Source organism: Passer montanus, unplaced genomic scaffold (assembly GCF_014805655.1).
Source record: "Passer montanus isolate IOZ18808 unplaced genomic scaffold, ASM1480565v1 scaffold111, whole genome shotgun sequence".
NCBI classification, from domain to species: Eukaryota; Metazoa; Chordata; class Aves; order Passeriformes; family Passeridae; genus Passer; species Passer montanus.
The window spans coordinates 1,620,496-1,633,171 of NW_024357725.1; the positions used below are offsets into that span (position 1 = coordinate 1,620,496).

Consider the following 12,676-nt stretch of genomic DNA (forward strand, 5'->3'; position numbering starts at 1 on the left):
CTGGATACCACAGGGTACTGGATACCCAGTGTCTCAGCAACATACAGTGCTCTGGGTGAGGATGGCTGCTTTCCATTCAGCGTCCAACCCTCTAATGTTTTTTGTTTTAATGTGCAAATAGCTAAATTAGGGCTGTACACAGGTTGGCTTCTTTCCCAATGTCTGGCAGTTGGTTTTGATACACAGCTGTGTGTGTGCCATCACCCTTTCTTAGGGGCCATTAATGAGCTCAATTGAAACACCTCAGTTGATGCTGTGTCCGTGCAGAATTTTTATTTTTTTTTACTCTCAGCTGTTTAATCTTTAGAGTTACTAAGAAGACTTCTTCTAAGGGGAGAGGGGTTGAAGTTTGTTTGTTAATTTTTTTTCCATTTCTTTCCCTCTCAGGAAGGCCATAACTATTAAATTTCCTGTAACTGCTTATTTTTAAGTATTGCTTAGTACTGAGAGTATCAGTCTGACAGTGAAAACCTGACAACAGTGAGCAGTAAAGAAAGTCAGTGTGTGCATGCAGGTTGTAAGAGGTGTGATTTTTAACCAAGGAGATCCTAGGTTAAACAGTCAAACTACTAAAATGAGAAATGGGAGACTGAGTAGTTTATTTTTACTTTGTTTTCTGAATTGGTTTTGGGAATCTTTTGAGATGATGAACATCATTCTCCAAGCTGATGGCTTTTGGGGATTTTCAATGGAGAAGCGTGGCTGAAACAATCTGGCGAAGGCTGGCCATTGCTTCTTGAATCAGCCAGAGGGGCTGGTCAAGGTTTGTGTGGTCACAGCAGCCTTCCTCCTTTTCAGGCTGCATGTATAATGTCACACTGTTTTAGTCAGTGTATTTTCACTTTCAGGTTTTGGAGGCCAGCGACAGATAATATCTTGCTTTGCTAGAAGGAAGTTAGCATGCTGGGCAGATTTCAGTGACTGATCTTTTCCAGTGCTGACTGATGCCCTTAGAACTTGTAGATGCCTTTTATTAGTTCAGTTTGCAGCAAGCTGTTAATTACTGATTGGTAGAGGTAGGATAAATGATTCACTTATTATCATTCTGGCAGCAGAAGTCACAAAATAAATGTTTTCAAACAACATCTGTGAAGAGTCTATCCTGTTCTTGTCCTCCTCACTGAGTTTGTCACTTATTGAGAACAAAACTAGTTGTGAACATAGGCCTAGTGCTTATTCAGCCATGAGATAAAATAGAGTATCTCACTGACAGAGCCAGCACCTGTTTATCTGAAAGTCTTTGCACGGCACTCAGGAGAGGTTGCTCCCACCACAGACTGCAAAGCCTGAACTCTGGTCTGGTGATGAAAGGAGGCACTTCCTAGCATTGTGCAGCATTGAGGGTGACCACAGCAAAGCTCCCCAGCTCCCGCCCTGCACACGGAGGGTGTGGGTGGGCACTGCTCAGCCACATCATCCTGGGAGTCCCTGTGGAGCTGCAAGCAGCTCAGAGGGAGTTGTCAATGCAGTTGTCTCGTGTGCCAAGGCAGGGGTGTGAGAGAAGGGAGCAGCTTTTCCACAGCTGCAGCTGTGTGCTCTGACCAGTTGCTTAGCTCCAACATTCCCTCAGTCTTTAAAATATTAATCTTATACCAGCCTCTGTTGCTCAACTTCTCCTAAGGGTACACACAGGGAGCAATCTGTCAGAGACAACTTGCTGATGGCCTTGTTTGTTATAGCAGCTCTGTTTAGGAAGCTTAGCATGGCTTATGCTGAATGTGTGTAATACTTCAAATATACATATATAATTGTGTTGCTTCCCTCAAGATAGTATCAGCCACTTTCAAGCCTGTGGGGACTGAGATTCTCTAGCCGTAGCTGAAAGGAAGCTTACAGGAACTACAGGAGGCATAGAGGAGGCATAAGGAGGCTTAAAAAGAGGACTCTCTAAAGTGAATTTAGCGAATTTCAACGTTATAAAGAAATAATACGGCTTTAACAATTTGGACTGTTTTGAGAACGGTCCTGGCCTAAGCCATTTGCAGGGACGTTAATGGCATGACACATCAGTGGAAATAATCCTTGAAAAATGTGAAGAAGGGAAGACTAACTTGTCTTCTTGGGAATATGCAGCAGGTCAAATAGCTGCTGCTTCCTGTGGCAAGGGAGGTGACAGCTGGAGACAACCAAGAATGGAAAGTCTTAAATCAAGGGCAGAGCAGGCCCAGAGAAAGAACTGTCCTGCTGAGCTAGGGATATAATTTCCAGGAAAGTGGCAGCAATAAAGCTCACTGGAAAGCCTTTAATATAATGTTTCAGTTGTTCTGTTTTGGATGGGTACTTGTGGCTTGCTGAACAAAAAAGTCTTGTACGAACGTGCAGGAGCCCTTTCCAGCTGTATTAGCAAACACTGATGGTGCTGGTAGGTATTGGAACTTGAGATTGCAGTGTGATTTATAAAAGGATGTATCATAGAGTCATTAATCTATTACCTAAATGTGGTACCAGCCAGGCTGTGAGAGTTGTTGACATTTGTGCTTCTGGGCAGTGTCACTGTTACATGCCAAGCTGGGGCTGACGGTAGGAAATGTCATGGAGCTTTTCCCAAAGTATTTTGTAACAGTGCCCATTGAGAAAGTGTGCTTCTTCAGGGTTGTGTGAGCCTGGCACTGCTGTTCTGGTGAGCAGGTCACCAGAACAGCAGTGCCAGGTTCAGTGACCTGCTCCTGCAGCTCAGCTCTGCAGTACGCAAGGACTCGCATTTAACAGAGAAAAACAGACAAAGCTTGGAGTGATATTTCTGGGCATGGAAGTCTCCCCCTTTCCTTCACTCTTGTCCTTTCACTGTAGGGAAGGGGCTCTGCCTTCCTCCACAATGTGGGCCAGCCTTACCACTTGCCACTCCAGTTTCTCGCCTGTCCCAGTAACTTGGAGCTATGCTCATTCCTCATCTCCTGGGCCAGTCAATCCCTTCATGCAGAAAATAATCACTGTGATTTCTGTTGATTAGTTGGACATAACAGCCTCCAGTTTCTCAGCCCCTACTGACCTGGGCTGTGGTTTCATGGTTAAAGCCAAGCTCCATCTTTCATCAGTGGCTTGTTATGCCTCCTGTAATTCCTCGTCTCCAGCTACTGCTTCCTCTGTGCTTGTGTGGAGGATTAACTCTGCTCTTTGAGGGAGGAGATACCTCCTTTTCTGGGTGAAGCTTTAAAGGACAGCAAATGCAGCATTTTACCAGTGATGATAGGATCTTGGAGCCTGGCACAAGTCACTGTTTTGACAGTGTAACTAAGTATTTATTTATGTAGTGAAAACAAAAAGCAAAGATAACCCAGGTATTCTTTGCAGTGCAGGAACCTGGAAATGTACAATAAAAAAGTCATGACCCCAGCTAGTTGGACTCTCCCTGCTAAACAGAGCTGTGATTGCAGCTGGTAAAGTTACGCTTAACTCACACCACACAGTATCTTCATATGAGGAATGTTTTTTTTTCTAACTGTTGAAATTGATTAGTACTGTGCTTTCTCAGACATGAACTTTAACTCTGTTCTTTGATTAGTTTGCACTTTAAATTAGTTCTTTAGATTTTGAAGAATAACTCTGGATTATTTTACTTTTACAACACACACAAAGCAGGTCTTTGTGTTTGATGCAAAATGTTAATTTAGTTCCTGAGGACTACCCAGTACTTGTTAATGTTTCTTGTTACAGATCTTATAAGTCATGTTTCATGTATGTGAATCTTCTGCTGAAACAGTTTTGGCATCTGGAACTTGGTCACAATCACTGTGATTGTTACCAGCTTTCTGATGCAATCATTGTTCTTGAATTTTTTCTTTTTAGTCTTTCTAGTAGGTTTCCCTATTAATTTTCAATGCTACCTTAACTGTTTCCAAAATAAAACATTTGTTACAGGAAGTGGAGAGAAAATGGAAGGTTTTGTTTTTTGGGTTTTTCCTAATAACAAAGTTGCTCTACCTACAGTAGCAGAGAAGAGCTGGCCTTGACTTTGTAACAAAATCACACATTCCTTATCATCAGCATCCACCTTGATGATGGAAATTATCTCAGTGTATCTCCTCAGTCCATGTCTGGCTTTGAGAGTATAATTAGACATGATGACCTCTGTGGTAGTTCTCACAAAGCTCAAATTTTGTAATGTATTTAACCACTGAATATTAAACAGAGTATTAATCCCAGGAAAAAATACATTGAATATTAATCCCAATCTTTGTTTTGCCATTTCTGTAAAAATAAAACTATTTTTCCATTTTGCATTGGAGTAGAAAGCAGATGGAAATTTCAACAGCTGAGAAAATATACTATCTATATTATTAATTCCATACCTTTAAAATGAAAAATATTCCTTATGAGTAAAAATGCACATGGAATAAACATAGTGCAGCTCAAATTCTAACTGCTCTGGACAAAGTAAAGCACTGGACAAATTCTTAACGTTGATGCAGAATAGAGCTCACAGGTACTTGTCTGATGGTCAAGGTCTCAGGTGACATCTGTTAATCTTTGTTAACACTCTACACCAGTCTGAACCAGAGTGAAGACCTGTTGTAATAGCTGAGCAGTGAAATAGGAGTTTCAGCTACACTTTGCAGTTTTGGCCTTACAGATAATTTCCTAAAGTCTTGAACAAAATGGCAGCATAGTTTCCATCTGTTTGATATATGGGGAAGGAGAGAAATGATTTAACTATTTGACTGTAATACTTCCCCCCTCTTACAATTCATGTGCTCCTGGGCCTGTTACCCTCAGTCCATATCTAGGTGTATTTGGACCTTTACACATCCAGGTGCAATGTGCTAACCTTTCTTATGCACATTATGCCTGTCCTGTTGTTGCTCCACATGGTGAGAGTAACAGCTTATCAGATCAGCTGTTCCTGCTGAGCATGAGTCAGCTGTGAGCTTCCCTGGCTCTCTGCACTCTGCTCATTGCCACTCTGTGCTAAGCTAAGTCTGATAAACAGGGAAGGTTTTTCACCATATGCATTTTATTCTTGAGCTTCAGATTACTCAAAAAGCTTGCCAGGCTGTCTGGAACTTGTCAGAGCTGCTGGGCTCATGCTCTCTCACTGCTGACTCTGCACCTCCAGTATCAGAAGGAGCTGTGATAAGGGCCACATTGATGGCCACTGCAGGACTGGGAAGTTTCCAAAAACATTTAACAGTTTTCAGGAGATGCTGTTGACGATTCAGTAGGTGGCACAATTTATTGTGACGCATGGCTAAGGACCCCACAAGGTGTTTAAGGCATTAATTGTGTTACTGTACTGAAAGCTTGTTATAATTCATAGCACTGTTCAGAAACATTAGATTTATCAATCTTTCTTTGAATTTCAAATGAGCTGCTCTCTGCTTAAACCAGTAAACCAGATCTTTCTGTTAGAGTCAATATTTTACTCTTCTGACACTGGACACAGAGATCACCCTTGGGTCAGGGTGTGTAGGTTACCTTTGTGTGAGTTCAGAGAGATGGAGATGAAAGATGTCAGACAGTGACTTTATCAAAGACAAGATATGTCCAAAGGTGCTCAGCACTTCCCTTCAGGAATATTGAAATTTATCCCCCAAAGTCACTGTGCTCTAGAACACTACACAATCAGTAAAACATGAGTTGAGAGCGAAAATACCAGCGTGTTTAAAAGTTGCAGCTGATTTTTTTTTCCTACTACTTTTTAGTAGTCCAGCGAAATTCCCATTAAATGCCCTATTTAAAAAAATTTTGGATCATTCTGTTATAATCTGGCATCTGGTAGTTTAGATTCTGTGTAGTTGCTTTAGGAGAGGTAACCACTTCCTTTGCATTTTGCCTGGAGGGGGAAGCAAACAAGTAAACCAAAACTCAGTTTTATCTGAAGCTTAAACAGAAGTACAGTGACATTTGTGACAGTTTTATTTTTAAAACTCTATGAATTTACAATAGGTGCCATCAGAGTATTTAACAGAAGAGGTTGGGTTTTTTAAAGTTTTATTTCACAAAGCCTCATGGAAGCAGTGAGATACTTTCCCTTCAGTGACCTTGCCATAGAATTTCTGATTTACTATTTAAACTATGCTCCCCTAATTTCTTTATAAATGCTGTGCTATTTGACTTCCTATTTAGTTACTGTGTAGATTAAATTTCTGCTGTACCGAAATCCTAGTTTAGTCTAAAACAAAAAGTCTATAAAAAATAAAATGTACTGCAAATTATTGTCATTTACAGAAGGTTTTTACATCTTTATAGCTGTGATTATGGAATTCCTGCAAAAACCCTCCATATATATATATATATATGCTTTTATGCATATATTTTGTGTACCTTGCATGGCTTGCATTTGTGTTTCATAAATGAACTTAAAAATGGATTCTCACTGTTGTCCCAAGCAGACTCCTGTCCTCTCTGCTGGGAAGAGCACTCAGTGCAGTTACAAATAGCAGAAGTCATCTCTGAAGTGTAAGCAAAGAGGGAGGAGAGTATTTAGTTTAATAAAACTGTAGTTGAGCAATTGCTCTAATCACTCAAAAAAAAAAAAGCCTGAAAAAAAATGTTTTCCTCAATTCAGCAAGAATTCTCCAGGGCTTTAGTTTGAAAGTTAGCAAAAAACCCAACCATAAATGGATAAAATTACTAGTATATTTTTCCAAGAAAAGTAAATAGGAATGAAAACGATAGAAAAGTAGTAAGATGCAGACTTTCTAAGCTTGCGATGACCAGTTAAAACCAGTCCAAATTTAATAGTGGCAAAAAGGAATGATGAACAAAACTGTTGACAAAATAACAGTGGATGTGAATGAGAATGAATTATCTTTTGCTGAACTAAACACACCAGCCTTGCATGTAGAGAAGTCCTGTGTTCAGGTTGGCTAAATACTTTTATTGTGGTTATGTTTATGTCTATTAACTCATGCAGGTACACAGGATGATTTCATAATATATTTTTAGTATTTTTAAACTATCATGCAGTCCCAGTATGGCTGTGAATTTAAGCAATTAAAAACTGGTTTAGGTGGTGTTCGGTTTTATTTTAGCCTCCTTTCAAGTCATGTATTCTTGTGCAGGAACACGTAGTGAATAAAATACGAATTATTATAATTGCACTTCTAGTGATATCTAGAGACATGAAATTAATTTGTATCCTTACCCCGTATAATGTTATTTCATTTTCCAGTAGTACTGCCTGTATTTTACAGACTTGGGGAAATTAGGTACAGAAGGACAAAGGTGTTACTTTTCATCAAGTGTGTAGGAACCTAATTACTAATTAAAGTCAGTGGGAGGCTGCCTAAAATCCCTTGCAAATCTGTTCCTAAGTAAATTGCCCTGGCTCATATGGGGAGTTCTGTCACCTCTTGACTGGCAGAGTGCCAGAGCATTGTCCTTTGCCCAGGTTCATTTACTTTTCGATGGACTTGTTGAAAACGTGGTTCTATGTGGTATAAGGTCTATCTGTCAATGTGTTCACATATATCATGTCTTTTATGGGAATTTCAAGTTTTAACAACTAAAGCATCATCATCATCATATTTTAAATAATTATTTAGTGGATGAAATGAAGTTGAATATGAACAAGACATAAAGAAATAGACTGAATATGCAGAAAGCGAACATATGTTTGGTATTTGGGGAAGAAATGGTTTGCTGTTCCCAAATGATAGACAGAATCAGCTTCCTGACTTCTCCCCACTTGGGCCTCAGAAAGCCTGATTGATGTCAGGTAACATGTACTGTCATCTCAGTACTTTTCTTATATATTTTCAGTGTTTTGAGAAGAGCTTCTGAGCTATGCAGTGTTTCAGGAACATCAGAGGAAGACTGGAATAAACCTATACTTGTGCAAGCAGTTACTTAATGGCTCTCTTTATTCTAAAGCTGTGGAGCAGCAGCACTGCTGGGCACTGGGGCATTCCAGACTGGCATCTGCAACTGCTCTTGCTCTCAGGTGATATTCTGCCCCAAAGCATTACCTTCCAGAACCAGTATTAGAAGGAAACTTTGACAAAGAGCAAGAAATTGTCCTGTTATTCTGGATTGTCCAGCTTCACTCTTCCCACATCCTTTCCACATTCTCTCCTGAAGTGCATGATGATTAAATGAGTTGAACTTGTGCTCTTCTAAAGTGTGCTTCTGAAAATAGACTCCAAAACCACCCAGTAATATTGTCTCTGTGTTCTTATTCAGTGACAAACCTCCTACATGATAGTAGCAATGCAGATGATAGGTTGTCTTCATTGCTGGGATAAATTCCATCATTACTGGTGGACAGATTTGATGTTGTAACTAATTATATTATAACTGACAGGATGCAGCTGTTATTGTTCATACTCGTGAGCTGTTTCCACAATTGAGGATGCTTAGTGTTTGACAAGGCTGTTGCACAGCTGTCTAAAATCTTTCTGGAAGGGAACAAATGTAAGTTGTTGGAAAAAAACATTTAGAAATCAGGAATCATAGTGTCATTAAGTTTGGAAAAAATTTCAAAGACCAATGTCAAAGCCATGCGCAACCAGTTTCCCCAGGAGAATGCTGTGGGGGACAGTGCCAAAGGCCTTACTGTGGTCCAGGTAGGCTCCATCCAGAAGTGTCAGCCTCTGAGCTTATACTGCATGTGTTAGAAATACTTCTGTTTGTGATCCAAGTCATCTTTGTTTCAGCATTGTACTAAAATCCATTAATTCTGGCAAGGTCTTTTGGCTGAAATTTGGATGTCTGAGCTGTGAAATTCAGTTTCAAGTCTAAGGTCAGGTACAAATGCCCTGTGTGAAATTATCTAAATGGCTTTATTTCTCAGTGCTGTCAACTTAGGTGTCAGGAAGACATACTTTCCTTTCTTCTGCTTTTTTCCTAGCCTACGTAAAAAGTTTTGGAAGCTGACAAGAGTTTGATTCTTATGGTCTGAATGCAGATGCATGAGAAGGCACAAAACCACTGTTGTCTTGCTCCTGACCATACAATCTCTGTAGCTGACAAGGAATCCAAAGTATCTGACTGTGACTGTAAAATGCCTGTGAGGCATCCTCCTGTTTCATAGCTGAATGGGCCTCCAGGAACTGTTCATTGGTAATTGCATTGTAACTGTCTTAAATGTCACAGGATAAGAAATTGAGCATTTGTGTCCCTGACTGTCACTTGTAACCTCTTCTCCTCAGTCCCAACCTGAAGAGTTGTCTGCAAAAGCCTGTTTTTAAGGGAGATGGGAAATGGCATGAATGCTGGGACAGGAGCAGCAACAGTGTGTGTTGGTGGCCACGCATACAAGGGAACGCTAGTGGATTACAAGAGAATGAAGACAGAAATTCCTATGCTGTGTCATTATTACTTTTGTAAGCTTTTGCATCAAATAAATGTACAAAATCCACAGTATCATTGGAATTTCTAAATGCAAAAGTGCCTGTTTGTTCCCATAATCAGCACTCATAAAAAAATATTTTCTCCTGAACTTTGACAAAATTTATCCCTAGAGAGAATTCAAGGAAACAAGCACAGGAACATTAATACCATGTTTCTTCAGAAAGTCTGAACCAAGCAAGATGCATGTCTTGCAAAATATGCTCAAGCAAACAAGAAAAACATGAAAGTCATGATATTTTACACAAGTGGGTCTCAGTATTACAAAACAAACTCTTTTAGTAGAATGTTTAAAGCAAGTTTGGGAATTCTGTTGTGGGAATTTCTCTAGGGTTTGTAGGTAATGATAAAAGCAGGTGAGATATGAATGAATTAAAACATGTGACAAATGGCCACAGTCTCAATTCCATTTGTGAATGATTGTTCGTAAATGGATAAGTACACTTGTCCCATCTGTTCCTGCCTCTCTCCTGGGCAGGGTTTAGGATATATATGAAAATGAAGGACTAAAAGAAGTATGTCAGGCTGCCTGGCATTTGTTTGAACTCTGAAATGAGAGGCTGCCGCTGTTGTAGGGTGGAAGCCTTTGAGAGCAATTGAGCACCAACTGACAGCCTTAATTTTTAATTTCTGTGCCTTTGTATTTTTAAGACAGACTTGGGTCTGTGTTGATGAAGCACTAAGTACAGCATCTAATAAGGTGCTGAATATAATTGCTGTGTATGCTGCATAATTTAAATACCAACTGTACTTGCATTCCTCTTTTACCAAGCCAGTGAATGATAGTGATAATATTGAAATTATATGATAATATTGAAAACATCAGCTCAGTGCTTATACAGTGTAGTCATGGGGGGATGCACTTAATGAGTTTGTTTGTGATTCTTATAAAGAGATCCTATCTGATAAAATCACAGTAGCTAAAGGTTATGGTTACCTGAAAGATGAGTATTTCCTTCCAAGTTTGGATATAATGTCCTGAATAAGGAAGTATCTGATACTAAATGTGTATTCTGGGACTGGAGATCTGCCAATTCCTAGGAGATAAGGCAGGAATTTTGCACTTGGAGTACATTAGGAGCCACAGTGAGGAAAGTTTTATTAGCAAATTGCAAGAACATGCCTTTTAACCTTAATGTAGCCACTGTACTATTTTGTACAGTGGGAAATTCTTTGTTCTCAAGGTGCAGTGAGAAACCTGCACTTACTTTAGTTATATTTACAGCCAAATTATCAAGTGAATGCATAAATATGAATAAACATTTTTTTTAAATTTGAAAATTGGATGCTGGAGGCCAGTTTTGCATTTCCAAAGAAATAATTCATTTGAGTTCTTCTCTAGGGACTATTCTTAAGAAAAATATTTTGGTGTGTGTGTGTTCTTTCAGTACACCCAGTGGTGTGTTGCAGACTTGAATGTCTTAAGCGTTACTGAGTGAAGTGGTGGTAACTTGAACCTTTTGAGGCAGATCTTACTCATTTAAACATGAACTGTTTTTAGAGGTTTAAACTCCTTTTGTCAGTCATTGTTTGGTTTTGCTAAATTTCAGACACAGTAGGAGGTTACCTTGTTATGCTCTAATGCCTTTGCCTGCAGAGTCCTGACAGTCTTCACTCTTGTACCAAGAACAAGCTTAGTAGTGTTCAGCAGTGCTGCTCAGGGCTTACATGATCAGGCTTTGTATAGGACTGGCTTATTTGGGAAGTTGTCATGTAAAAGCCTTCAGAGCATTTTTGTTGTGTCCTTGTCCTTGCAGTGGTCAGTTTGCTATAGTGAAGAAGTGTCGAGAGAAAAGCACAGGGGTGGAATATGCTGCCAAATTCATCAAGAAGCGCCAGAGCCGGGCCAGCCGGCGCGGGGTGAGCCAGGAGGAGATTGAGCGCGAGGTCACCATTCTGCAGCAGGTCCTGCACACCAACATCGTCGAGCTGCACGACATCTATGAGAACAAGACAGACGTGGTCCTCATCCTGGAGCTGTGAGTAAGGGCTCTTCCCTGCAGCGATGGCTGAGGTGAATAGAAACCAGAGAGCACTGCAGAGGCTGCCGGAGCACAGGGGAACTGATAAATGGAGCTGTTGCATTCTCGGGCTTCGCAAATCTCGGCAGGAGCGCTGAGTGAAGTTGGTGGTGAACAGCTTCCCCAGCTCATCCATGTGCCCTGGGGATACAGGTGCACCTGAGCATCAGCTGAGGTTATTTGATTCTGAGCCAGGGAACTTGAAAACAGTTTACTAAGGTAAAGATTACCTCATGTCTGCCTAGGGCTGCCCTGAGATAGACCTCGGAGGAAGTGGAAGTGGCCACTGAATGCTCATTTTGTTTTTCTTCCTGCTTTCATCTCTTTCAATACATCTGAGGCCATCAAGCCTTTTCCAAAATTCGCAGCCATTCTCACTACTTCCATATTTTCCTCATTTAGATCAGCTAGAGGAGAAAAGGGGAGGAGGGCAAGGGAAGAAGTTTTTTTAATCCCTTGGCATTTACTGTTGAGTATGAATAGCAGCAAGATGGGAATGAAGAAAAGCTGTTTACTTTTGTGCCACCATATGAGGGGGGCAAACCACTGCCATTTAGGTCCTGCTGACAAGTAGACCTCCTCACCCCTACATGCAAAATGATGCAATTTTTCAGTGTGTATGGGGCAGGAAATATAGTCACCATGTTTGAAGTTAGGTAGACCATATATTCCCTAGGACATCAGCCTGGACCTTGTGTATGGAATCCAGGCAATGAGGCTTTTATCCCTAAGGGAGCTCTCTAGGGGAGCCAGCATTTAGGTCAGGGAGCATTCCTGGAGATTGGTATGACTGCTGGAAGATGGCATATGAATAATGATGAGCATCTGTTAACTTTGAAGTATATGTCTATGGCCAAATGTTGGTCTCTGTAGCCAAGCTCTGGAAGACAGGCAAAGAGTCTTTCTCACTGGTGACCACCCTGAGCTAAAGCAACCTCCTGTTTCATTACCTTCTGCTTTTTCCTGTCCTCATTTGGCCTGATAAATTTTGTGTGTTCTTTTGTCAGGCTGTAACATATTGCAGTTTGCAATTTTCTGCATGCAACAGAAATTTGACCTGATAAAGGCCCCTGCATTCAGCTGCTGTATACAAATTGAGGATTATGATAATTACTAATAAAGATAATTAAATTCTCTTTGTGAACTGAAAATCTGTTCCTCTCTGACACCCTGCTCTCAGAGTCTCATATTCCCTGCTGTTTATCAAAGTAAGTGTAACAGCACCTGGCCAAGCAATCCTTATGGTAATCTACAGTGAACTTCAGCTTCAAAAGAATGGCCCCAGTATTGCTGGGTAATTGAGGAAGCTGCCCTGGTGTTTAAAAGAGGATTTGTCTGAAATGTTGACTCTCTCCCATACTCACACA

The 12,676-nt window shown here is 40.5% G+C and overlaps 1 protein-coding gene across 3 annotated transcripts in view; it reads left to right on the top strand.

Moving 5' to 3' along the window:
- Positions 1-12,676, top strand: part of DAPK2 (death associated protein kinase 2) — a 40,956-nt gene that overhangs the window by 7,435 nt on the left and 20,845 nt on the right. For 2 of the 3 annotated variants that reach the window (XM_039731568.1, XM_039731584.1), the window contains exon 3: positions 11,046-11,267. In XM_039731568.1, coding sequence (XP_039587502.1) covers positions 11,046-11,267 — 222 coding nt within the window. Of the gene's footprint in view, positions 1-11,045; positions 11,272-12,676 lie in introns of all 3 variants that reach the window. The other variant, XM_039731575.1, reaches the window with a different exon arrangement.